Below are 27,735 nucleotides of genomic sequence, written 5' to 3'. Positions count from 1 at the left end.
TCAGCCCCCATCATTTTGCCATGGGGGCTGAGACCCAGAGAAGTCAAGCGATACACCCGAGGTCACATAGGAGCAGGTGGCCCGGCTGAGGCATCAGCACGCAAGGCAGGGCTGCAGTGCCCCCTCTCAGCTTTCCTGCCCAATCAGCGGCTCAGAGCCTCCAGCCCAATCAGGGGCTAATTGGAGTGGTGGGGCCGGGCCTGCTGGTATGTAAGGCGAGCAGGCAGGCCTGGCGGCCTCACGCCTGGGTAGGGGGCCATCTGCATCTGCCTGTGAAATGGCTCCTGGGAGCGTCGCCTCCAGTGACACCTCCTCGGCCTCCTCAGCCTCCTCAGCCTCCTCGACCTCCACACTGGGGTCGTCCAGGTCATCTGGGTCTGAAAAGCCAGGTGAGCAAAGGGAGCGGCCCCTCCCTCATCCGCGCGAGCCCGTTCCCTGGGTGTCCTGAACCCTTCTTCCCCGACCCTTCTCCTCCTCTCTCAGTCCGGCCCCAGAACCCACCCCAGGGGCAGAAGAGCTGATGCCAGAGGTAGTGGGGGCCAGGGAAGAGAGCAGAGGGGGGGCCTCCCCAGCTGGAGCCCATTTGCTGTGGGCGAGCACTGGCAGCCCAGCTGCAGCTGCAGGGCAGCTAATTGAAGGGGCCGGAGCAACAGCTAAGCAAGCGTTCGACGCTTGACTGGGCTTTGGATTTAGGGCTGCGTCCCAATTTTTAATCAACAACAACGCCTCAAGGATTCTCTGGATATGGGGTCCACTGAGGCAAACAGACCCATTTCATTCCTTCCAGGTGCTCCCAGTCTGGTAGGCAAGCCTGCCTCATTATAGATGCCATTTGATAATGTGGTGTGTGCTTTAGTGGTGGGGACCCAGAGGGCTGTAGGATCCCAGAGGAGTCGCCTAACCCCCTCTGGGAGGTCAGGGAAGGCTTCCTAGAGGAGGTGACTCTGAAGGAGGGATAAGCCTCACCCAGGGGAAGGAGGGCTGGGGCAGGGGAAGTGTTCTGAGTACTTGCAAAGACTCCTCTGGAGGAAGTGAGGGGTGCCAGCTGCCTGGGAAGCACAGGGAGAGTTGCTCAGTTTGGCTGGGGTCCAAATCTCGATGATGTTTAGGTCTTGAAGGATGAATGAACGCTGCTTGGGTGGCCAGGGCCGCCCAGGCCGAGGGAACAGCATGGCACAGGCTGTGGCCTGGAGGGGAGAGCGCTGGTGGAGTGCTTGGGAGCTGCGCCGTCTTCCTGCTGGCTGGGGCAGAGCTGGGGGAGCCGCGGTGATGGGGGCAGGGGCTGATCAGACTGGGCCTCCAAGGCTGAGGTCAGGTGTGTTGGCCCTTGTACTGAAGGCAATGGAGGAGAGGGTCAGAAAGGGGGTGGAGACTGCGCCCTGGGGATGGAGGCAGAGAAGACTTTGGGGAGCGGGAGGGGCTCCAGGATGTTCCCTGGGCACTTGTTTGGGTGTCTGGGTAGGTATGGGGGTGGGCACATTTGTGGAGGAGAGAAGATGGGGGACAGGTTTTCGGGGAGCTGTGAGTTCTGTTCTGGACATCCTGGTATACAGCAGGCATCGAATAACTGTGGAATGAGAAGCTGAACACAGTTGGAGGGCCGGGGGGAGGAAGGAGACTTGGGGGTGGCTCCCTGGGACAGGGCATGGTTTGGGGGAGACAGGGCAAGGGTTAGAGCTGTCACCCCAGGCCAGGCCCCTCCAGAAACCCTCTAACACTGCAGCTGGGAGGGCTCAGACCGCCTTAGGGCCCCTCCCCACCATGGGAGATGGGGGATGGGAAGACTGAGGCCTGGAGAGGAGAGTGAGACTCTCCTGAGGTCCCAGCTGACCTCAGGTTCTACGGATTAGCAAAACGAATATTCTCAGACACTGGGCTCCTCCTGGCCAGGAAAGAAAAGAGGTTGCATTTGATTAAGCCTCTTTACAAGTTTTGCTGAGATCTAGAGTTTTGGGATGGTGGTTTTTTTCTACTTTAAAATGCGGTTTTTAAAAAAAATATGTTTTAGCCACGTGATTCCTTTTTTGAGTCTTTAGTTTTTGCAGACTGGTCAGAAATCAACATTTCTAATCACCATGTTTAAATCAGGTTTCATATTTAAACCACTTATGTGCTTTATGGTGACTGACAACTGTTTCTCTCCTCACCCCTGGATCCTACTCTCCTTTGCAACTTAAAAAAAAAAAAAAAAGCAGCTTATTGAGATACCTCAATAATTCACATAGCATACAATCCACCCATTTAAAGTGTACAGTGGCTTTTAGCACATTCACAGTTGTATACCCATCTCCACAGTCAATTTTAGAATATTTTCATCCCTTCTAAATGAAAACTTGTACCCATTAGCTGTCACTCCCCATCCCTGCCCACCTCCCAGCCCCTGGCAACCAGTAATCTACTTTCTGGCTCTGATTTGCCCATTCTGGACATTTCATATAAACTAACTCATACAATATATGACTTTTTGTGACTGGCTGCTTTCACTCTGCATAATGTTTTCAAGGAAGTACTTCATTCCTCCTGTTGCCTGGATGGCGTTGCATTTTATGGCTATACCACGGTTTGTTTATGCATTCACTAGTTTATGGACTTTTGGGTTGTTTCTACTTTTTGGCTGTTACAAATAATACTGCTATGAACATTTGTGTACACATTTCGGTGTGGACCTGTATTTTCTTTTCTCTTGAGTATATACCTAGGAGTGAAATTCTTTTGTTACTTTTTATGATGAAAACTTTCAAGCAGACACAAAAGTAGACTGAATGGTACCGTGACTCCCCGCTCCCCAACCCACGCATCTGTTACCAACCAGCGTTCTTGGCCTCCTTAATCAATAGAAATTGATCAGAGGCCAGATAAGAAATTCAGGCAAGGCTTTATTGGGCCCCCTGCTGCAGCAGGGGGAGGGAGAACAAGTAACAGTTTCCCTTGCTAGCTTGCTCACTCAGGTGGGAGGCAAACTTTTTCCTTCTATGGGGTGAGGGTAGGGGTGTGTCTAGGGATCAGGCCAGAGGGATGGCCTAGGAGGCTTGCCCACCTCTGTGGTGGTGTTGTGTGCAGGGGGCATGCCCAGTACCCTGCTTTTGCTCCTGACCCCCTGCTTTTGCTCCTGGCTCTTCAGAAGAAGCAGTTGAGCTCTTTGGTCTTTTTGTATCTTGTTGTCTGTAATTTGCCCCAACTGGGCATGCGCGCAGTTATTTTTAGTCCCTTATAGTTTCTTTGTATGTCATTGCTCAAGGAGACATTTGTCCAGGGGCAAGCACTGCAGCAAAGTGTCCCAGGTCCCAGCCTGTCTCATTCCCCCCTGAGGGATTCTACACCCCTTATTCTTAAAGGGTAAGGGGCCAAAGGTCTCTCCTTTTGAAATTTCTTCCTGCTAGACAGGGGCCGCAGACCCTAGCCTACCCTAGTGGTGTAGAAGTCCCTCGCTGACTATTCCAAGGAACTGTAGGGACCTGGGCCACTCTCCACTGGAATGGGTTGAATTCCTTGAGACATCATGAGTCTTTACTTGAAACTGTTGGAGGCTGGAAGACACAGACTTAACCAGAAGGTTAAACAAACAAGGGCCCTAAAGGAGAAGAACAACAATAGCCATTAAAGGGCCTAGAAAGGGAAGAAATCAGGTTAACTTTGGGAGGGCTTCCTTAACTGTTGACCAGACAGTGGAGGCGATGTCGCCCCTGACAAAATTGTGAAGCTGCTCTGCCTGGGCATATATTTCCTTAATATTAAATTCTACCTGTCCCATTGCATTGGTCCAGGTGCAGCAGGACATATTAATTATCGCACAAACTCTACTTCATTCTGCCAGAAGGTAATCAAGAGCTAGACAATTGTCAAGAACTACATTAGCCAAAGAAACAAGAGATCCTAAGTCCCGTTAAGGCTTGTCTTGTCTGTTCCATCATATAACCAAGCTGTCTAGTGAGATTTTTCAGTGTTGTTTCATGATAGGTAAAGCCTCCCCACGGAGCTGCCGGCCCTGTGGCCAGCCCTGCCCCTGTTAAGATCATTTCTAGTGCTCTCTGGGCTCGCTGATGAGCTGGAGTGGTCCTGTTACAGATAAAAACCCCTCTTAGGCCTATATTCCCTAGAGTGCCCTCTCCTATGAAGTGAACATCATCAATGCATTTATACGCTATAGCTTGGTTGGAAAAGGACAGGGGCCTGGCCATAATTCCATAACATCTGATGGTTTGGGTGTCCACAGAGGAAAAACAAACACTTTTGGGGTGCAGAACTGAATGTCTGTCTCACGGTTGTTAAGAGAGGACAGTCCTTGAAGGACATAACTCTTGTTAGTACTTAAAAAATTAGGGGATAGGGCTTCCCTTGTGGCGCAGTGGTTAAGAATCCGCCTGCCAGCACAGGGGACCCGGGTTTGAGCCCTGGTCCTGGAGGATCCCACATGCCATGGAGCAACTAAGCCCGTGCCAAAACTATGGAGCCCGCGAGCCACAACTACTGAGGCCACATGCTGCTACTGAAGCCCATGCGCCTAGAGCCCGTGCTCCGCAACAAGGGAAGCCACCGCAATGAGAAGCCCGTGCACCACAACGAAGAGTAGCCCCCGCTCGCTTCAACCAGAGAAAGCCTGCGTGCAGCAACAAGGACCCAACGCAGCCCAAAATAAATAAATTAATTTAAAAAAAATTAGGGGACAGCAGACCCTTATGTTGGTAATTCAGCATATAAAGCTTTACAACATTTTTAACAAGACGCCCCTGTATGCTCCTGCTGAGTACAATAGCAAGAATGGCAAATAGGAGTCTAGTCTACTACATCATTTTACTTATCTGTTGATGGTGCCTGTCTTTGAATAGGTATCTCAGATTTTCCACTGGCTCACAGGTGTATTGTTCTTCTGTTGGAACCTGCGGGGTTTCTGTAGGTAAAAGCTTTAGTCTGGACAAATGTACCCAACTAGATATCCCTTGCAGTTTGACAGCAGTAGGGGTGGTTAAAATTATTTTATAGGGGCTCTTCCATTTTAGCAATAGTTGGTCTTTGGGGGACCCCTCTTTCCAGTTCTAAGAAGAACCTGGTCCCCCGGGTTTATTTGTGAAGGGCCTGCTCCTTCCTCTGTAGTTGTAGTGGGGGCTGGCAGTGCCTTGTGGGCAGAGTCCTGGATTGCCTCCTGAACTTGTCCTAGATTAATAATATATCTCAGGGCCTGGTTCACTTCCTCATCCAGTAGAATATCAGTAGTAAGAAAAGGCCTCCCATAGGTCATTTCAGATGGGCTAAGCCTCAGACCACTCCTGGGGCTACACGGACCCTGAGGGGTGCAATAGGAAGCAAGTTGGTCCAGGGTGCATGAGTCTCTTGGCAGAGTTTTGCTAAGGTTTTCTTTAAAGGATGGTTCATTTTCTCTACCTTCCCTGAAGACTAGGGGTGCCAAGAGGTATGTAGCTTGTAGTCTATCCCTAGGGCCATTGTGAGCCCCTGTGTGATTCTGGCTATAAAACAGGGCCCGTTATCACTGTGGAGGGACTTTGGAAGTCCAAACCGAGGAACTGCTTCTTTTAAAAGGGGCTTACAGGCTTCCATAGCCTTTTCAGATCGGATGGGGAAGGCTTCAACCCATCCTGTCAAAGTACTGACAAACACCATAAGATATTTATATCCTGACCGCGGGGGCATTTGGGTGAAATCTGTCAGTCTTCCCCCCGATATGTCCCTCGGCATTGAATTGGCCTGAGTAATGAAGGGGGGATTGGATGGGCCTGTGGGTTATTATGGGCACGTAAATCACAGGCAAGTGTTGCTTGTTTTACTGTTCTTTTAAGCCCCTTCCCTGAAAAAGCCTTTTGCATCAAGTCCCGTATTGACCCCTCCCATAGTGGGTGGCAGCATGTGAGCTCTTAGTGAGTTTCCATTTTGGGGCCTCAGGAATTAGAACCGTGTTCTCCTTTCTAGACCGGCCTGTGCTTCTCTTCTCATAGCCCCGTTTCTCAGCATTTTCTTGTTCCTGTGGGGAATACTGGAGAAGGCTAGGGAGTTCAGGGGGCCAATCACTAGGGCCATAATTTGCTCAGGCTCTTGCAATTGAGCTGCCTGTTTTGCAGTTGGATCAGCTTTTCTGTTCCTTGGCTCACAAGGGATCCATCCCTCTGATGGCCCCTGCAGCGGATTACTGTTACCTGGGTCAGGAGCTGCACTGCTTCTAAAAGAGCCAGAATCAAATCTTTATATTTTATGGGGGAATTTCTAGCGATTAACATTGCTCTTTCCAAATGGCAGCATGAGCATGTAGCACGTGGAACCCATATTTACAGTCAGTAAAAAATATTTAATTTCTTATCCTTCCCTAATTGCAAAGCTCTCATTAATGCAATTAGTTCAGCTTTCTGGGCTGATGTCTGGAGGGGCAGGGCCTTGGCTTCGATTCCGTTCATCTAGACTAACTGGCATACCCCGCCTTTTGGGTTCCCATTTCTATAAAACTGCTCCTATCAGTAAACTGTTTGACCTCAGGGCTGTCAAGAGGTTCATCTAGATCAGACCTGCTCGAGCAAGTTTGTTCTATGGTCTCTATACACTGATGCACTAAGTCTCCACTCTAGACCGCTGGAAGCAGAGTTGTTGGGTTCAGGGTTTGGCATACCTTTAAGATAATGCCTGGGGTGTCCAATAGGAGGGCCTGATATCTTGTTAACCTTCCTTCAGTCAACCAATGATGTCCTTTGACTTTCAGCACAAATTGTACCTGATGAGGGGTTGACACACCTAAGTGTTGTCCCAGGGCCACTGAGTCCAGTTGTGTTGAGAAGTAAGCCACTGGTCTCTGATCCGGTCCCAGCTTTTGGGTCAGGACTCGTGGTGCTACCGCTGACCTCTCATGAATGTGTAGGGTAAGGGGCTTGTGCAAATTTGGAAGACCCAGCACTGGTGCTCTACTCACCGCAGTCTTCAGAGTCTCAAAGGCCTGCTAGTGGTCCTTATTCCGTTGAAGGGGTTCCCTTTCTTCTCCCTTTAGAGCCTCACATAGGGGTTTTGCTATAAGGCTATAATTTGGAATCCACATACGACAGAACCTAGCCCTCCTGAGAAAGCCTCAGAGTTGCCTTTTTGTGGTTGGAGATAGTAATGCATTAACTGCTGTTTTTCAATCTATGGGAAGGGCTCCTGTCCCTGGGGTCAAACCCAGTCCTAAATATTGAAACTGTTGCTGGTTGAAGATACTTTATAGTGGTTGAAGATACTTTATATCCCCTTCTTGCCAGAAAATTTAGGACCCTAACAGTATTTTTATCTGAATCTTATTTGGTCTCACTACTTATCAATAAATCATCAACATATTGTAGCAGAGTTCCCTTCTCAAGGCTCAGTTCCCTCAGTTCCCTTGCTAACGCGTTTCCAAAAAGATGGGGGCTGTCCTGAAAACCCTGCGGAAGTACTGTCCAGGTGTATTGGGTAGCCTCCAGGGTGTCAGGGTCCGTCCATTCAAAGGCATAAAGGTATGGAGAGTCTGGATGTAGGGGAATACAGAAAAATGCATCTGTGAGGTCCAAAACAGAGAAATACTGTGTGCTCCCTGGCACTTGGGTGCGGAGGGTGTATGGGTTTGACACCAGTGGGTGAATAGGGATGACGGCCTCATTCACTGCTCGTAAGCCTTGCACAAACCAATACTCCCTGTCAGGCTTCTGAACGGGGAGGACTGGGGTATTGCAAGGGGGTTGGCAGGGCCTAATGAGTTTGTGTTTTAGGAATTTGATGAGCAGCGGTTGGATTCCGCTCAGGGCTTCAGGCTTTAAAGGATATTGTGGGGTTTTTTTTTTTCCCATAATCAAAACTTGATTGAAAAACTGACACCCAAATAGGAGAGCGCTGTTGTATACCTTACAAAATTAAACATAATTACATTATCTTGGTAGATTAACTGGAATTACTGAACTGATAAGGCTCTCTGCGATAGAACACAGATTCGGGAAGCTGTGTGGGTCATCAGTGTTGCTTTCTTCTAAATGAACACCCTTCTGTGGGTCTGGCCTTTCCTCCTGTTGGCCAGCACAACACTGTTGAACAACCTACGTAGAGCACCACTGTCTGAGCACAGCTGAAAACCGTGGTAATCTTGTAGCAACCTAGACATTTTACATCCATAAAATAAGAATTTGTGCTTTGAACCAGCCGTTTCTTTTTTTAATTTATTTATTTTATTTATTTACTTTTGGCTGTGTTGGGTCTTCATTGCTGCGCGCGGGCTTTCTCTAGCTGCAGAGAGTGGGGGCTACTCTTCTTTGTGGTACGTGGGCTTCTCATTTCTCATTGCAGGGGCGTCTCTTGTTGCGGAGCATGGGCTCTAGGCGTGCGGGCTTCGGTAGTTATGGCTCGCAGGCTGTAGAACTCAGGCTCAGTAGCTGTGGCACGCGGGCTCAGTAGTTGTGGCTTACAGGCTTTGTTACTCCGCAGCGTGTGGGATCTTCCCGGGCCAGGGCTCGAACCGGTGTCCCCTGCATTGGCAGGTGGATTCTTAACCACTGCGCCACCAGGGAAGCCCCGAGGCATTTCTTTTTATGTTTTTTCATTTCCTTTTCCAAGGAAGGATCTTGGAATCTCTAGCCAAAGGCATGTTGATCCTTTCACAAGCCCAGCCCATGCAGATCTCTAAGGCAACACCCCTAGCGAGCAGCACAAGACCAGGCGCGTGGCATCTAAAGGATATTGTCTTTTCCAGGGGTATTTTTCCCCAGGCCTTAACCGTATTTTTACTGGGGGAACAAGTTTTGCCTTTCCTGGCACCGAGGTATCTCAAACTGCAGGATCTACCGGTTCTCTAATTTCCTGGGGGATGTCTTGGGGAACATTTTGATGACCAGCAGGTGGGCCATCTGGGGCTACAAATAGATGCATTCTCTATTTGAATTTGAATTCTTTACCTCCTTGGACTCCCCTGTCCTAAGCATATACTAGCTCCTAATTTATTTAGCAAATTTCTTCCGAGGAGGGTGACAGGGCATTCTGGCATATACAGAAAGGAGTGAATAATAATAATGGACCCAATTCCACAGGCAAGGGGAGACCTAAATTGCCTTCCCTTTGGCTGTCCATCGACTCCCGTCACAATACATTAACGGTTGGAGAGGGGGCCAGCTGGCCAAGTCAGAACAGAGCAGGCAGCTCCAGTGTCGGCAAGAAATTCAGTTCTCCTACCTGCCACATCAAGGGTGACCTGAGGCTCCCCTGGAGTGATGAGGATGGATCGAGTGGGATCTGGAGCTGGGCAGGCGCTCCGGCCCCCTCAGTTGGTGTGCAGGAATCTCTTATCTGAGAGATTCGCAAGGAACTGGGGCGGGGCGGAGTTGCCTCTAGGGCATCCCACAGGAGGGCTTTCAGGACATTCCCCCTTCCAGTGCCCCCTTCCAACAAAAGGCACACTGGTTCTGGCCCAGGCAAATTCTTGGCCGTCTGTCCAGCCTTCTTGACCCTTCAGGATCCCCTCGAGGTGGTGGGTGGATCAGAGCAGCCAAAAGCTGCATTTTCTTTATTAGCCCCTTATTCTTATTGGTCTCCTCCGTTAAGTCTTGGTTGTTACAGACCTTGAAGGCCTCCTCTACCAAGGTTGACAGCGGGGTCTGGGGCCCAGCCTCAAGCTTTTGTAATTTTCTCCAGATATCAGGAGTAGCCTGGGTGATAAAATGCATGGCTGACAGTGTCCTCCCTTCTGTGGACTCAGAGTTTGCATTGGTGTCCTTCCTGAATGTCTCTGTCGCCCGGCTCGGGAAGACTGCCAGATTTTCATCTTTTTCCTGTGTAACCTCTCAGACCTTATCATAATTTACAGGCTTCACCATATACCCTTTCCTTCGTTCTGGTAGACAAGTAATATAATGTCTCATCCTAGCTTGGCCTGCACAATCTTCACAGTCCCAGTGTGGGTCGTGTTCTAGGACTGCATCCCTACCCACCTGATAAATTTGGTGGTGTGGATTGGTGGCCACCAGGCCATCTGCATGTTCCCTGGCCTTTCTCAGTATGCGCTCCTTTTAATCCAGGGTGCAACAGTGGGCCAGAATAACCATGATATCCTGCCAGGTGAGAGAGAATGTCAACCCCAGCCTGATAAATTCGTCCCTAAACTTGTCAGGGTTCTCTGAGAACCTGCCAAACCTCTCCTTACAGATTCGCAATGGAAAAGGCCACAGGGGTCAGGACCTGAGGGCCTAGAGGTGGGAGTATTCCCACAGGGGATTTTTGGACATAGAATAAGGTGAGAGTACTTACTTACTCCTTAAGCTAAGGTGAAAAAACGATTTCAAAAGTAAATACAGGAACTCACACGATCTTTTATCAAAAGCAGCACTCCAGGGCAATTTTGTTCTCCTAGAGAGAGAAAGCAAATCCAGTCTTGCATCAGCCTACTCTTAATAAAATCCATTTTGCTAATTAAATTTGACCCAATCTTAGAAAGTCCTGACCACATACAAAATTTTTTTTCCAATGATCCTTTTCTGCAAACCTTCTGCAACTTTGTGTAGCCATATCATACTGTCCCTTATTCTTTCCATTCAGAAATAACCAGCCCTAGGACAAAAATCACTTTTTCCTTTTAATAAAATATATTTCCATTCCTCATATCTTATTTTTTTAAAATTTATTTATTTTTTGGCTGCGTTGGGTATTTGTTGCTGCCCATGGGCTTTCTCTAGTTGCGGCGAGCGGGGGCTACTCTTCGTTGCGGTGCATGGGCTTCTAATTGCAGTGGCTTCTCTTGTTGCAGAGCATGGGCTCTAGGCACACAGGCTTCAGTAGTTGTGGCATGCAGGCTCAGTAGTTGTGGCTCGTGGGCTCTAGAGCGCAGCCTCAATAGTTGTGGCGCATGGGCTTAGTTGTTCTGCGGCATGTGGGATCTTCCTGGCCCAGGGATAGAACCCGTGTCCCCTGCATTGGCGGGCGGATTCTTAACCACTGTGCCACCAAGGAAGCCACCCTCATACCTTCTTTTCTGAAAACACACATCCTACTTTCCTTAAGCAACCATGAACTGTCTTTTACATTAGCATTCCTTGATTGGAATATCCCATAACATCTAGAAACATGTATCTTCCCAAAGCACAATTTCTTTCCTTAATATGGTGCAAGACATGTGTCTAATAAACCCAAACATCTTTAGTTTTCCTCTCACAAGAAGAGAAAAGTCGGTAGATATAGACCTGTTTAACAATTAATGTTCCAGTATTTCATCTTATTTGAAATGGCCTGGATACTCGATGGATTCCTATCATTTGACTTAATTTAGTTTTAAGTTACCAAAATTTGGAGGGACTATTCTAGATGGACGTTTCCAAAACATAATTATTCCCATAGAGTTTATCAAAAAGCTCTTATCATAGTTAAATTTACTTAAAAGTTTAATCACATCAGGTCATTCTCCTTGATGACAGATTTTATAACAGAAACAATATGTACTTGTTGACTTTCAGTAACCCTAGGTACAAATAAAATATACTTAATGTTGATGCCTCTAAAGACAGGTCTGTATTAATTAAACTGACAAGCTTAAGTTAGACAAGTTAATTTCTACAGAATCAGAGATCTCATAGTTTTCCCTCTTGAAATTAAAAAGGCCTCTTTTTTCCCCTCAGACTGGGGGACTACAGATGGATCAGGGAATTCTTGGAGCTCAGGCAGAATAGTTACATTGCAAAGGCAAAGGAGAGAAATGCAAGCCCCTCTCTCTTTTTTTTTTTTTTTTTGTTGTTGTTTTTCTTTAAAATCCCACCAAGTAACCCAAGACAGGAGTTTCAGGCGATGTGGCTGTGTGTGTTTGTACTTCAAGGCATAAATGCTCCACTGCGCTTCGGCAGAGACTTGCAGGAGCAGTTGGACAGACAAGACTACATAATACAAAGATACCAGTGATAAAAACTTAAACACACAAACAAGAAATCTTGAGGATTAAGGGGATGAGAGTGCAGGGCTGAGAACCAAGGGACAGGTGAAGGGAAGAGGGAAAGAAAAGACTGAAAAGGAAAGAGAGAGAAAGATTGCCCTTTCAACCTGCCCCCTGTGGGTATCTATTCAGGCACCAACCTGCGTGCTTCCAGAAAGAGCCAGTGAAGGAGGGAAGACCCTATCCACTGCCCGTTGCGGTGATCAAGCCCAGAAATCAGCCAGTTGTACATCATCTGTGGGACTCTCACCCACGCATACACCAGTATATAGAAAACTGCAGCTTTAGCCCATTCCCAATGGGACCTCTCTTTTTTCTTTTTTTAAACTTTTAATTTTCTATTGGAGTATTGTTGATTAACAGTGTTGTGATAGTTTCAGGTGTACAGCAAGGTGATTCAGTTATACATATACATGTATCTATTCTTTTTCAAATTCTTTCCCCATTTAGGTTATCTTATAATATCGAGCAGAGTTCCCTGTGCTATACAGTAGATACTTGTTGGCTATCCATTTTAAATATAGCAGTGTGTACATGTCAATCCCAAACTCCCTAACTATCCCTTCCCCCAACCCTTCCCCCCTGGTAACCATAAGTTCATTCTCTAAGTTTGAGTCTGTTTCTGTTTTGTAAATAAGTTCATTTGTATCATTTCTTTTTAAATTTATTTATTTATTTATTTATTTTTTTTTTTTTTAATTTATTTATTTTATTTATTTATTTATTTATTTTTGACTGTGCTGGGTCTTCGGTTCGTGCGAGGGCTTTCTCTAGTTGCGGCAAGTGGGGGCCACTCTTCATCGCGGTGCGGGGACCGCTCTTCATCGCGGTGCGCGGGCCTTTCACTATCGCGGCCCCTCCCGTTGCGGGGCACAGGCTCCAGACGCGCAGGCTCAGCAGCTGTGGCTCACGGGCCCAGCTGCTCCGTGGCATGTGGGATCTTCCCAGACCAGGGCTCGAACCCGTGTCTCCTGCATTAGCAGGCAGATTCTCAACCACTGCGCCACCAGGGAAGCCCATCTTTTTAAATTTATTTAATTAATTATTTATTTTTTGGCTGTGTTGGATCTTCGTTGCCACGCACGGGCTTTCTCTAGTTGTGGCGAGCGGGGCCACTCTTCGCTGTGGCGCGTGGGCCCCTCACTGTGGGTGGCCTCTCCTGTTGCGGAGCACAGGCTCCAGGTGCGCGGGCTTCAGTAGTTGTGGCGCCGGGGCCTAGATGCTACGTGGCACGCAGGATCCTCCCGGACCAGGGCTCGAACCCGTGTCCCCTGCGTTGGCAGGCAGATTCCTAACCACTGCGCCACCAGGGAAGTCCAGTATCATTTCTTTTTAGATTCCGCATATAAGCAATATCATGCAATATTTCTCTTTCTCTGTCTGACTTACTTCACTCAGTATGACAATCTCTAGGTCCATCCATGTTACTGCAAATGTCATTATTTCATCCTTTTTTTATGGCTGAGTAGTATTCCATTGTATGTATGTACCACGTCTTCTTTATCCACTCCTCTGTCGATAGACATTTAGGTTGCTTCCGTGTCTTGGCTATTGTAGACAGTGCTGCGATGAACACTGGGGTGCATGTATCCTTCCGGACCATGTTCTTCTCTGGATATATGCCCAGGAGTGGGACTGCAGGATCATATGGTAGCTCTCTTTTTAATTTTTTAAGGAACCTCCATACTGTTCTCCACAGTGGCTGTACCAGTTTACATTCCCACAAAAAGTATAGGAGGGTTTCCTTCTCTCCACACCCTCTCCAGCATTTACTGTCCAACGGGACTTCTCTTGACGGCAGGAAAATAAAGGTGAGAATATTGGGATGATCGGACTTCCAGCCACATGTTGAGGTTTGAACCTCTATCATTCTCATAAATCTCCTGTCAGGAGAGCCTGCTGGACCAGGATCTGCACTGTGTGAGGCGAGCCTCTCCCACCTCTGCTTGTCACCTGTCGAGGTGAGCTGCTGCCGGCCAGAGGGAGCAGGTCTCACAAGCTGAGAGGAGTGATGCTGTAGCTGCCTGATGTCCACTCTCTCGGAAAGATAGGACAGAAGTAGGAGAGGACAGAGAGAGAAGTAGAGAGATTTCAGGAGAGGAAAAGGGACAAAGGGAAAGTGGTGAGGGAAAAAGGACAAAGGGGAAGGGGAAAGAGTTGCCTGAATGAGGGCACTGAGGCCCCCAGGGGCCAGGAAGGCAGACTTACCAAATGTGGTGACACTGAAACAAGAGGTTCAGGTGGCCACTTGTCACCCATGGGGAAGCTGTGTTCAGTGGTCCCAGAGGTGCGTAGATCCTCTTCTGGGAAGGGAACAATTGTCCCTTTGTGGTGTCGCCACAAAGTATGTTACTGAACATGGTTCTTGGCCTCCTTATCAATAGAAATTGATCAGTGGCCAGATAAGAAATTCAGGCAAAGGGACTTGCCTGGTGGCGCAGTGGTTGAGAATCCACCTGCCAATGCAGGGGACACGGGTTCGAGCCCTGGTCCGGGAAGATACCACGTGATGTGGAGCAACTAAACCCGTGCACCACAACTACTGAGCCTGTGCTCTAGAGCCCACGAGCCACAACTGCTGAGCCCATGCGCCACAACTCCTGAGTCCCGCATGCCTAGAGCCCGTGCTCCACAAGAGAAGCCACCGCAGTGGGAAGCCCACGCACCTCAGTGAAGAGTAGCCCCCGCTCGCCGCAACTAGAGAGAGCCCACGCCCAGCAGCGAAGACCCAACGCAGCCAAAAATAAATTAAAAAAAAAAATTCAGGCAAGGCTTTATTGGGACCCTTGCTGCAGCAGGGGGGAGCGAAAACAAGTAACAGGTTCCCTTGCTCGCTTGCTGAGGGAGGGGTGCAAACTGCTTCCTCATATGGGGTGGGGTGAGGGTGTGTCCAGGGGTCGGGCCAGAGGGGTGGCTTAGGTGGTCTGCCCACCCCTTTGGTGGTGTTCTGTGCAGGGGGCATGCCCAGTACCCTGCTTTTGCTCCCAGCTCTTCAGAAGTAGCAGTTGGGTTTTTGGTTTTTCTGATTCTTGTTGCCCGTAATTTGCCCCATTGGGCATGCATGCAGTTATTTTTAGTCCCTTATAGTTTCTTTGTATGTCATTGCTTGAAGAGATGTCTGTCCAGGTGCAAGCACTGCAGCAGACGGTCCCAGGTCCCAGCCTGTCTCAGAGCTGTCACGCCAGGCCAGGCCCCTCCAGAAACCCTTTGACACTGCAGTTGGGAGGGCTCAGAGCTCCTTAGGGCCCCCTCCCCACCACAGGAGGTGGGGGAGTTTTTATTTGCAGGAGGAGAGTGAGACTCCAGGGGTCCTGACTGACCTCAGACTCTACTGATTTGCAGGCTCTGGCCCCAAAATGAATATTCTCAGACACTGGGCTCTTCCTGGCCAGGAGGCAATAGAGGTTGAATTTGATTAAGCCTCTTTACAATTTTTGCTGAGATCTAGAGTTTTCAGGTGGGTTTTTTCCCACTTTATTTTATTTTATTTTTTAAAATTTTTATTGGAGTATAGTTGATTTACAATTTTGTGTTAGTTTCAGGTGTACAGTATACACGTATCCACGCTTTTTTAGATTCTTTTCCCATATAGGTCATTACAGAGTATTGAGTAGAGTTCCCTGTGCTATACAGTATGTCCTTATTAGTTATCTGCTTTATATATAGTAGTGTGTAAATGTCAATCCCAATCTCCCAATTTATCCCTCCTCCCTTTCCCCCCAGTAACTGTAAGTTTGTTTTCTACATCTGTGACTCTATTTCTATTTTGTAAATAAGTTCATTTGTACCTTGTTTTTTTTAGCTTCCACATATGAGTTATATCATATGATATGTGTCTTTCTCTGTGTGACTTCCTTCACTTAGTATGATCATCTCTAGGTCCATCCACGTTGCTGCAAATAGCATTATTTTGTTCTTTTTCATGGCTGAGTAATATTCCATTATATATATTGTATATATGTACCACATCTTCTTTATTCATCCATCCTTCCATGGACATGTTGATTGCTTCCATGTCTTGGCTATTGTAAATAGTGCTGCAATGAACATTGGGGTGCATGTATCTTTTTGAATCATGGTTTTCTCTGGATATATGCCTGGGAGTGGGATTGCTGGATCATATGGTAGTTCTATGTTTAGTTTTTTTTTTGTTTTTTTAATAAATTTATTTATTTTATTTATTTATTTTTGGCTGTGTTGGGTCTTCCTTGCTGCATGCGGGCTTTCTCTAGTTGCATCGAGTGGGGGACACGCTTCCTTCTGGTACACGGGCTTCTCACTGCGGTGGCTTCTCTTGTTGTGGAGCACAGGCTCTAGGCCTGCGGGCGTCAGTAGTTGTGGCTCGGGGGCTCCAGAGCACAGGTTCAGCAGCTGTGGTGCACGGGCTTAGTTGCTCCACAGCATGTGGGATCTTCCCGGCCCAGGGCTCAAACCCGTGTCCCCTGCATTGGCAGGCGGATTCTTAACCACTGTGCCACCAGGGAAGCCCCCACTATGTTTAGTTTTTTAAGGAACCTCCACACTGTTTCCACAGTGGCTGTACCAATTTACATTCCCACCCACACTGTAAGAGAGTTCCCTTTTCTCCACACCCTCTCCAGCATTTATTGTTTGTACACTTTTTGATGTTGGCCATTCTGACTGGTATGAGGTGATACCTCATTGTAGTTTTGATATGCATTTCTCTAATAATTAGTGATGTTGAGCATCTTTTCATGTGCTTTTTGGCCATATGTATTTCTTTTGAGAAATGTCTAGTTAGATCTTCTGCCTATTTTTTTGATTGGATTACGTTGTTTGTTTGTTTTTTGATATTGAACTGCATGAGCTGTTCATATGTTTTGGAGATTAATCCCTTGTCAGTCACTTCATTTGCAAATATTTTCTCCCATTTCATGGGTTGTCTTTTTGTTTTGTTTATTTTTTCTGTGCAAAAGTTTTAAGTTTAATTGGGTCTCATTTAAGAAAAATTTATTGGAGTATAGTTGATTTACAATGTTGTGTTAGTTTCAGGTGTACAGCAAAGTGAATCAGTTATACATATACATATATCCACTCTTTTTTTTTTTTTTAAGATTCTTTTCCCATATATGCCATTACAGATTGTTGAGTAGAGTTCCCTGTGCTATACAGCAGGTTCTTATAAGTTATTTATTTTATATATAGTAGTGTGTATATGTCAATCCCAACCTCCCAATTTATCCCTCCCCCCACTTATCCCCTGGTAACCATAAATTTGTTTTCTTTTTTAAAATTATTTATTTATTTATTTATTTATTTATTCTTGACTGTGTTGGGTCTTCGTTGCTGCATGCGGGCTTTCTTTAGTTGCGGCGAGCAGGGGCTACTCTTTGTTGTAGTGCGCGGGCTTCTCATTGTGGTGGCATCTCTTGTTGCAGAGCATAGGCTCTAGGTGCACGGGCTTCAGTAGTTGTAGCATGTGGGCTTCAGTAGTTGTGGCTTGTGGGCTCTAGAATGCAGGCTCAGTAGTTGTGGCACACAGGCTCAGTTTCTCTGCAGCATGTGGGATAGTCCTAGAACAGGGCTCAAACCCATGTCCCTTGCATTGGCAGGCAGATTCTTAACCACTGCACCACCAGGGAAGCCCCTAAATTTGTTTTCTATATCTGTGACCCTACTGTTTTGTAAGCAAGTTGATTTGTACCCTTTTTTTAGATTCCACATATAAGTGATATCATATGATATTTGCCTTTCTCTGACTTCACTCAGTATGACAATCTCTAGGTCTATCCACATTGCTGCAAATGGCATTATTTCATTCTTTTTTATGGCTGAGTAATATTCCATTGTATATATGTAGCATATCTTTGTTTTTTTTTTGTTTGTTTGTTTTTTGGCTGCAGCACGCAGGATCTTAGTTCCCCGACCAGGGATCGAACCCGTGCCCCCTACATTGGGTGCACAGAGTCTTAACCACTGGACTGCCAGGGAAGTCCCCACATCTTCTTTTTCCATTCCTCTGTTGATGGACATTTAGGTTGCTTCCATGTCCTCACTATTGTAAATAGTGCTGCAATGAAACTGTTTTGATTACTGTAGCTTTGTAATATAGTCTGAAGTCAGGGAGCCAGATTCCTGCAGCTCTGTTTTTCTTTCTCAAGATAGCTTTGGCTATTTGGGGTCTTTTGTGTTTCCATACAAATTGTACAATTTTTTGTTCTAATTCTGTGAAAAATGCCATTGGTAATTTGATAGGGATTGCATTGAATCGGTAGATTGCTTTGGGTAATATAGTCATTTTCACAATGTTGATTCTTCCAATCTAAGAACACCTGTTTGTGTCATCTTTGATTTCTTTCTTTTCTGAGTACAGGTCTTTTGCCTCCTTAGGTAAGTTTATTCCTAGGTATTTTATTCTTTTTGTTGCAATGGTAAATGGAATTGTTTCCTTAATTTCTCCTTCTAATCTTTCATTGTTAGTGTATAGGAATGCAAGAGATTTCTGTGCATTAATTTTGTATCCTGCAACTTTACCAAATTCATTGATGAGCTCTAGTAGTTTTCTGGTGGCATCTTTAAGATTCTCTATGTATAGTATCATGTCATCTGCAAACAGTGACAGCTTTACTTCTTCTTTTCCAATTTGTATTCCTTTTATTTCTTTTTCTTCTCTGATTACTGTGGCTAGGACTTCCAAAATTATGTTGAATAATAGTCGTGAGGGTGGACTTCCTTGTCTTGTTCCTGATCTTAGAGGAAATGCTTTCATTTTTTCACCATTGAGATGTTTCCTGTGGGTTTGTCATATATGGCCTTTATTATGTTGACGTAGGTTCCCTCTATGCCCACTTTCTGAAGAGTTTTTATCATAAATGGGTGTTGAATTTTGTCACAAGCTTTTTCTGCATCTATTGAGATGATCATATGGTTTTTATTCTTCAGTCTGTTGATGTGGTATATCATAGTGGTTGATTTGCAGATATAGAAGAATCGGTGCATCCCTGGGATAAATCCCACTTGATCATGATGTATGATCCTTTTAACATGTTGTTGGATTCGGTTTGTAGTATTTTGTTGAGGATTTTTGCATAAATGTTCATCAGTGATATTGGCCTGTAATTTTCTTTTTTTGTGGTATCTTTGTCTGGTTTTGGTATCAGGGTGATGGTGGCCTTGTAGAATGGGAGTGTTCCTTCCTCTGCAATTTTTTTGGAAGAGTTTCAGAAGGATAGGTGTTAGTCTTCTCTAAATGTTTGATAGAATTTGCCTGTGAAGCCAGCTGGCCTGGACTTTTGTTTGTTGGAAGTTTTTAAATCACAGTTTCAACTTCAGTACTCATGATTGGTCTGTTCATATTTTCTATCTCTTCCTGGTTCAGTCTTGGAAGGTTGTACCTTTCTAAGAATTTGTCCATTTCTTCCAGGTTGTCCATTTTATTGGTGTATAGTTGCTTGTAGTAGTCTCCTTTTTCATTTCTAATTTTATTGAAAGAGGAAGCCTGTCCCTTTTTTTTCTGATGAGTCTAGTAAAGGTTTACCAGTTTCGTTTATCGTTTTAAAGAACCAGGTTTTAGATTGATTGATCTTTTCTATTGTTTTCTTCACCTCTGTTTCATTTACTTCTGCTCTGATCTCTGATTTCTTTCCTTCTGCTAAATGAGTTTTGTTTGTTCTTCTTTCTCTAGTTGCTTTAGGTGTAAGGTTAGGTTGTTTATTTGAGATGCTTCTTGTTTCCTGAGGTAAGATTGTATGACTATAAACTTCCCTCTTAGAACTGCTTTTGCTGCATTCCATAGGTTTTGGATGGTCGTGTTTTTATTTTCATTTGTCTTTCTTAACTTCCTCTTTGATTTCTTCAGTGATCTATTTGTTGTTTAGTAACATATTGTTTAGCCTCCATGAGTTTGTGTTTTTACAGGGTTTTTTTTCCCTGTAATTTATTTCTAATTTCATAGCATTGTGGTCAGAAAAGATGCTTGATATGATTTCAATTTTCTTAAATTTACTGAGGCTGGCTTTGTGGCCCAGCATGTGGTCAGTCCTGGAGAATGTTCCATGTGCACCTGAGAAGAATGTGTATTCTGTTCCTTTTGGATGGAATGTTCTATAAATATCAATTAAGTCCATCTGGTGTAAAGTATCATTTAAGGCCTGTGTTTCCTTATTGATTTTCTGTCTGGATGATCTGTCCATTGGTGTCAGTGGGGGGTTAAAGTCCCCCACTATTATTGTGTTACTGTCAATTTCTCCCTTTATGGCTGTTAGTATTTGCTTTATATATTGAGGTGCTTGTATGTTGGGTGCATACATATTTATAATTTTTATATCTTGGATTGATCCCTTGATCATTATGTAGTGTCCTTCCTTGTCTCTTGTAACAGTCTTTATTTTAAAGTTGATTTTGTCTGATATGAGTATTGCTACTCCAGCTTTCTTTGTTTTCCATTTGCATGGAATATCTTTTTCCATCCCCTCACTTTCAGTCTGTATGTGTCCCTAGGTCTGAAGTGGGTCTCTTGTAGACAGTATATAAATGGGTCTTTTTTGGTATCCATTCAGCCAGTCTATGTCTTTTGGTTGGAGCATTTAATCCATTTACATTTAAGGTAGTTATCAATACATGTGTTCCTATTTCCATTTTCTTAATTGTTTTGAATTTGTTTTTGTTGCTCTTCTTTCTTCCCTTCTTTTGTTCTCTTCTCTTGTGGTTTGATGACTATCTTTAGTGTTGTGTTTGGGTTGCTTTTTCTTTTTTGTGTGTGTATCTATTGTAGTTTTTTGGTTTGTAGTTCCCATGTGGCTTTGATATAGCAGTCTATATATGTACAAGGTCGTTTTATTTTTTCCACTTTAAAATGTGGTTTTAAAAAATATATATATTTTAGCCACTTGATTCCTTTTTTGAGTCTTTAGTTTTTGCAAATTGGTTGGAAATCAACATTTCTAATCACTATGTTTAAATCAGGTTTCATATTTAAACCACTTTTACATGCTTTACAGTGACTGACAACTTTTCACAGTGTCTCCCTCCTCACCTCTGAATCCTACTCTCCTTTGCAACTTTTTAAAAATAACAGCTTATCGAGATATTTCAATAATTCACATACCATACAATTCACCCATTTAAAGTGTACTATGGCTTTTAGTATATTCACAGTTGTGTACCCGACTCCACAGTCAATTTTAGAATATTTCCATCCCCTCTAAAGAAAACCTGTGCCCATTAGCTGTCAACTCCCCATCCCTGCCCACCTCCCAGCCCCTGGCAACCACTAATCTACCTTCTGGCTCTGATTTGTCCGTTCTGGACATTTCATATAAGCTAACTCATACAATATATGACTTTTGTGACTGGCTGCTTTCACTCTGCATAATATTTTCAAGGAAGTACTTCATTCCTCCTGTTGCCTGGATGGCATTGCATTTTATGGCAATAACACGTTTTATTTATGCATTCATTAGTTTATGGACTTTGGGGTTGTTTCTACTTTTGGGCTATTATAAATAATGCTGCTGTGAACATTTGTGTACACATTTTTGTGTGGATATATATTTTCTTTTCTCTTGGGCATATACCTAGGAGTGAAATTCTTTTGTTACTTTTTATGATGAAAACTCTTTTTTTAAATAAATTGATTTATTTATATTTTATTTTTGGCTGTGTTGGGTCTTCATTGCTGAGCACGGGCTTTCTCTATTTGCAGTGAGTGGAGGCTACTCTTTGTTGTGGTGCGCGGGCTTTTCATTGCAGTGGCTTCTCTTGTTGTGGAGCGGAGCGTGGGCTCTGGGTGCGTGGGCTTCAGTAGTTGTGGCATGCAGACTCAGTAGTTGTGGCTCGCGGGCTCTAGAGCACAGGCTCAGTAGTTGTGGTGCATGGGTTTTGTTGTTCCACAGCATGTGGGATCTTCCCGGACCAGGGATTGAACCTGCATCACCTGCATTGGCAGGCGGATTCTTAACCACTGCGCCACCAGGGAAGTCCCATGATGAAAACTTTTAAACGGACACAAAAGTAGACTGAATGGTACAGTGACCTGCGCCCCTACTCCATGCACCCATGACCCGACTTCAACAGCTAACAGCTTGTGGCTACCCTTGTTTCACCTACTGCATTATTTCAAAGTAAATGCCAGACTTATCATTTCATCTGTAAACAGTTCAGTATTTATCGTTATTTATTTATTTATTTATTTATTTATTTGGCTGCACTGGGTCTTAGTTGTGGCAGGCAGGCTCCTTTGTTGCAGCTCACCAGCTCCCTAGTTGCGGCACATGGGCTCCTTAGTTGTGGCATGCAAACTCTTTGTTGTGGCATGTATATGGAATCTAGTTCCCTGACCAAGGATCGAACCCAGGCCTCCTATACTGGGAGCAAGGAGTCTTATTGACTGTGCCACCAGGGAAGTCCCAGTTCAGTATTTATCTTTAAAAGATAAGAACCTCTTAAAATAATTACAATACCATCAGCACACTGGAAACAGTATCATCCTTAATATCATGAAATATTCCAGTGTTCACATTTGTCTAGTTGCCTTTTTTTTTTTTCCAGTTGGATTGTTCAAATCATGTTCTGAGTCTGAGCAAGGCCCCCATGTTGCATTTGGTTAAAGGGATTCTTAGGATCTTTCCTCTCTGGGGCCCTTCCCACGTTTTCTTTTCCTCCTTGCTTATTTGTAGGAGAAACCGGACCGTGTGTTCTGCAGAGTTCCTCACAGTCTGGGTTTTACTGATTTCATGCCTGTGGCCCTTGCATTTCCTGTAAACTGGTAGTTAGAGCTAGACAACTGACCTGGTGTAGGTTTGTTTGTTAAAGGACCCTTTAATGCTTTTAATGAGCCTTCGTGGAGGGCTGGTGTGTGCCCAGCCCCACGGCGGGCACCGGGAGACCCCGGGTGGCCAAGCAGTGCCCCCCGCCTCTGCTCCCAGGCCAGGGGGCAGTGGCACTGACCTGGGGTGGGGGTGAGGGGTGTGTACTTGATCCCCCGGCCGCTTGCTCACCCACAGTGGGGCCTGGCCAGCGCCTAGTGGGTGCTTCACTAGGTGTGTTTGTCGTCAACGGGGCCTGAGGGAGGTCTGGGCCCCGGGTGATGTCCTGCTGTCTGTCCGTAGGCCTGAGCCGGAGCGGTGTCCGAGAACCCCGCCGCCACCCTCCGGTGCTGCGCATGGTGCTGGAGGCGCTGCAGGCGGGGGAGCAGCGCCGGGGTACCTCGGTGGCGGCCATCAAGGTTTACATCCTGCAGAAGTACCCGACGATGGACGTCCTCCGGCTCAAGTACCTGCTGAAGCAGGCCTTGGCCACAGGCATGCACCGCGGCCTCCTCGTCAGGCCCGTCAACTCCAAGGCCCGGGGAGCCACTGGCAGCTTCAAAGTCAGCCGCTGGGAGTGGGGTTGGGGGTGGCGAGAGGCCCCAGGGTGTGGGTGGACTTTCCCGAGGGCTTGAACCCCAATTCCAACTCTTTCTTCCCAGCCTCTGGGTGCTGGTCCCCTGCCCTGTTCCCTCTCTCCTTCTGTCTCTTCTCATTCTTCTTCTGTCTTTGCCAAGACCCCCCCTCTCCCCGGGAAAGCTGAGCACCCACACGGCCCCGGTCACCCTGTTGCATCTGCCTCCATCCCTGTTGGGTGTGTTGAGTGACCAGAGACCGTCTCAGCTGTTTCACTTCTGGGTCCTTGGCGCCCGTGACCCCTTCCTGGGATTCCTTACCACGGGCGGCACAGACCTAACCTTGGCCTCTACGGGGCCACAGAAATGGGGTTTGCTCTCCGTGCTGTATGGCTCCAGACCCGAGGTCCCCAGACCAGGGCTGACGCCTCCCTGAGCCACTACATCCTCCTCTTTCAAAGGGGAGGGTCACCCAGAGCTAAGGGCAAACTTGGCCACAGAATTAAGCCCCAGCATTGTGACTGCCAGCTGCCACCAGGGAAATCTCAGGGACACAGACATGGGGTCTGTCTTGTCACTGCTGTGCCCCAGCAAGTAGCAGTTCCTCTGACAGGCTCCATGGAACACGGTGGAACGTTCTCAACCTCCACGTTCCAATCCCTGTGGAAATAGGGTGGCTGAGCACAGGGGATGCCCCCTCCTGGAACTCTGGGTGTGTGGGTCAGAGCTTGGACACCAGCCATGGCAAGGCCAGGGGCACAGGGTGCGGTGAAGGGGAGCAAGAGAGGGCACTGGGTGTGCGTGTGACTGGGAGGCAGTCAGGAAAGTGGGCCAAGGGGCTGGGAGGCAGGGAAGGGGGTCTTGGGTACCACGGAGTCAGGAATGTGTGGGGGCTGTTTCTGGCCTTGGTCGGTAACGGGGAGCCGTGAGGGTCCAGGGACGCTGGGGAGCAGCGTCATTAGCTGCGCTCTAGAGGGGCAGGGACCACCTGCTCGCCAGGGACGCTTGCATCCTCCTGCCGCTCTCACCCTCCCTGATGGCCCCATTGTAAAGATGGGGAGACCGAGGCCAGAGGGGGAGGAGAAGACTTGGGCGAGTCGCACTTGGGCTGGGGTTGAGGCCCCAGGAAGCCATGCACTCTCAGCCGTCTGACCTCCATGTCCGTGTCCGGCTACACAGAAGCGAAGCGGCAGGGAGACTTGGGGACGCGGTGGTGTGAGGCGGGGAGGCGGGGAGTCCGAGCCACAGTCCGTGGGATGGTGTTGGGGGGTCAAAGGAGATTATAGGTTAGCATCTCAGAGATACCGTTAGGGCTCAGTGTGCATGACGTGCTCCCAGAAGCCTGGCTCCGAGGCTTCCGGGTGCAGGGGTGGGAGGCGCGTGCCCGCCACCTGTGCAGGGAGGGTAGGAGAAGCTTGGGTGAGTTTTGGAGACTCGGGTTCCTTAGCTCCTAAATGGCAGCACCCTTCCTCACAGTGCATGAATGGGTGGAATGCATTACCGGCAGCCGGCATTTAGGAGGTGGTTTTGCGTCCTCTCCGCAAGCCCTTGGCCGCCTTCTTCTCCCCCTCCTTTGGGATGGGGTCTTCTCTGAGCCTCATGTAGGGTATAAGGGCGTGAGACATCCAGAACCTCTGCTCTCAATCCCACCCCGTTCTCTCCTCCTCCAGTTAGTTTCCAAAGACAAAAGGAAAATCCAGCCCAGGAAGACGTCCACCATGACGGCCCCCAGGAGGCCTGGTCAAGCTGAGGGAAAGGACCCCAAGAAACCAAGTGAGTCAAAGAAGAACCCACCCAACCCAGGCGAGGTGAAAAAAGGGTCCAGGAAGCCGGGAGAGGGGAGGACAGCTACCCCCAAACCAGGTGCAGCCAAGAAGGCCCCCAAGAAAGGCCAGCAGAACAAGGACCAAGAGGCAAGACTGGGTGAGGCCAAGAAGTCCTCCCAACAGCCAGACAAGGCCACACAGGCCCCTCCCATTGCCAGTGGGCCCGGCGGGAAGTCAGAGGTCAAAGGTGGAAGGAGCAACCAAGGTATGGATGTGAATGGGGTGAGAGGAGGGCATGGGAGGGGGTTTCTGGCAGCCACTGGACATGAGTTGGGATGGAGGGGCCAGCTCTGGGGAGGAGGGGTTTCCTAGCCAATGTGCCCTGAGCACTTGGCTTGACTCAGAGAGACAGAGAATGCATGGTAGCTTGTGGGGGTGGGTATGGGGAAGAAGAGCGCAGAGAGAGAAGGAGGGATCATCTCTGAGAGGGTTCAGGGGAGGCTTCCTGGAGGAGGTGTCCCAGGCAGAACAGCTTGTGCAAAGACCTGGAAGCATGAAGAAGGTGGAAGAAGTACAAATAGTTGTCTCTGTGTGTACCGGGGGAGGGGGAAGGGGAGGTTGTGAAGGGCAGCAGGAGGCTGGACTTTATCTGGAGGACGATGAGGAGCCACAGAAAGACTCTGAACAGGGGACAGCTAGGGTCCAAGGTGTTTTTTAAAATGTATCCTGGCCGCCATGTGGAAGATGGGTTAAAGGTTAGAGGCAGATACACCTGTCAGGGGCCTTTGGTGTGGGCAGGCGTTGAGCTGTGAACGGAGTGGGGGATGGTCATCCACCATCCAGTTAATCCTCCAACTGTCCGTGGTAGAGAGGCTGCTACCTTCAGTTGGCAGACTAGGGCACCCAGGCTCAGAGAGGCTAAACTACTTGCTCCAGGTCACACAGCCTGCAAGTGTCAGAGTGAGGACTGGGCCCTGGGCAGGACGAGGGCCGTGGGACCCCTGAAGCTTCCTGCCCAGCAGCAGCTCCTCCTGAAAGGGGTCTTTCTCACATGCCATCCCCTCTTCCAGCAGATACCAAGGCCCACAGGAAAACAAAGCCTGGGAGTCAGAGTTCCAAACCCACGGTCACCAAGGTAGGTGCCTGGGTGACTTCCTGCTCCGGGTCTCCAGCGACCAGAGCTCAGGCATCCCCACCCAGCCCCAGAGGGGTCAGCCGAGGAAGGGGGCAGCTTATTTTCCTACAAAGTACAGAGCACTTTCCTCTCCTCCCCGGCCCTTCAGCGCCCTGAGGATCACCATCCCCATTTTATAGATAAGAGGCTGAGACTTAGAGAGGTGAGGTCACTTGTCAAAAGTGACCCAGAGCTGGGATTTCAACCCTAAGTTCGTGGGCTCTGAGCTGTGCACCCAGCCCTGCCCAGCTCTGTCACCTTGCTCCTGGTTTGCTTTCTTATAGGGCAAGAATGGTGCTGCTTCCCCAGCCAAAAAGAAGATGGGGAGCAAGGTCCCTAAAAAGGCTGCTGCCCAGGGGGCCGGGGAGGGGCCTAAAGCCGAGGCCCCTGTTCCTCCCAAGGGCAGTGGGTCCAAGATGGAGCCTGTACCACTGGCCAGGAAGGCAGAGGCCCCTAAAGGCCCGAGAAAGCCTGGCATTCCCACCAAGTCCTCATCGTCCAAAGCGGCCAGTAAGAAGGCAGAAGCCGAGAGCTAGAGGCGGGGTGGAGAGAGACTGAGATTCTACTTTTTTATTCCCCTAAAAACTATCACTCTATTTCACTGTAACCTATTTATCAATAAAGACTTTTTCCCCCACAAATTGGTGTGGAAGGAGGCTGAGGTCTAAGGATTTGGCCATCCAGGGCTAGGACCCAGACAGAAGCTTCTGCCCTGGGGAGATGCAGACCGCTGCAGGGATCCAAAGGCACGTAGGCACCTGTGGAGGCACTGGAAAGGTGTTTAATCCAGCCTGAGATCTGGGACTGCTTCCTGGAGGGGGCAGCTTTTGGTCTTAAAGGATGAGTAGGAATTGCCAGATAGATGAGGGGAAGGGCATTGCAGGCAGAGGGCCCAGCATGTGGGGTGGAGCCGGAAGGAAGGGGATTTGTGGTTTTGAGAGGAGCACAGGTGGGGGAGGGGTGGCATGAACCCCTGGGCTGTGGAGTTGGGGCAGGAAGGTGTGGAAGGGTGGACTAAGGAAGGCAGACATTGTCTTGGGGGCAGTGGGGAGCCAGGGTGGGTTATAGGCAGGGAAGAGACCGACATGGTGTGTGTTGAGAAGGAGCCCTGTGGCTGCGGAGACGAGGAGTTAGAGGAGCTGAGAGGAGGTGCGGACCGTTCGACTAGGCACTGAGCAGGGCTGTGGGCTCCTCGGGAATCCTCAGAAGGAAGAGAAAGCGAGAAGGCCGTGGGGTGGGAACGAGCTTGACAGGCAGGCGGAGCTGCAGCGAGGCCCGTGTGGCTAAAGCCCAGCTGGAGACAGAGGTGAGGTCTGGGGTGTTTTAAAAACGTATGTGACACTCTTCCCGTGGAGAGCTGGAGTCTGTGCCCCTGCCCCTTGAACCTGGGCTCTTTGATTGCTTGACCAATAGACTACAGTGGAATTCACATTAGGATAGTTGCTGGGCTCAGGCCTTAAGAGACTGGCAGCTTCTACTTCCTGTGTGTGGGTTGTTTCTTGTTGTTGTTTTTTCGTTTTTTAATAGTTGCTCTTAGAACTCAGCCACCATG

At 47.7% G+C, this 27,735-nt stretch overlaps 1 protein-coding gene and 1 pseudogene across 1 annotated transcript; one reads left to right on the top strand and one right to left on the bottom strand.

Annotated features, from left to right (window-relative positions):
* The first annotated feature begins 277 nt into the window (after positions 1-277).
* Positions 278-26,719, top strand: LOC103017898 (histone H1.8). Its single transcript, XM_007192609.1, has 5 exons — positions 278-389; positions 22,972-23,231; positions 24,914-25,274; positions 26,080-26,144; positions 26,468-26,719. The coding sequence occupies exons 1-5, from the start codon at positions 278-280 to the stop codon at positions 26,717-26,719; spliced, it is 1,050 nt and encodes a 349-aa protein (XP_007192671.1).
* LOC114239161 (40S ribosomal protein S27-like) lies at positions 7,954-8,581 on the bottom strand (annotated as a pseudogene).
* Positions 26,720-27,735: the final 1,016 nt, after the last annotated feature.

The sequence above is a fragment of the Balaenoptera acutorostrata genome, chromosome 10 (genome assembly GCF_949987535.1).
Source record: "Balaenoptera acutorostrata chromosome 10, mBalAcu1.1, whole genome shotgun sequence".
NCBI classification, from domain to species: Eukaryota; Metazoa; Chordata; class Mammalia; order Artiodactyla; family Balaenopteridae; genus Balaenoptera; species Balaenoptera acutorostrata.
This window is presented reverse-complemented; position numbering and strand designations above follow the sequence as displayed.

Coding starts and splice junctions, on each gene's coding strand:
- LOC103017898 (XM_007192609.1), top strand. CDS start 278: ATGGCTCCTGGGAGCGTCGCCTCCAGTGACACCTCCTCGGCCTCCTCA. Junction 390..22,971: donor ATCTGGGTCTGAAAAGCCAG/GTGAGCAAAGGG, acceptor GTCTGTCCGTAG/GCCTGAGCCGGAGCGGTGTC. Junction 23,232..24,913: donor GAGCCACTGGCAGCTTCAAA/GTCAGCCGCTGG, acceptor CTCCTCCTCCAG/TTAGTTTCCAAAGACAAAAG.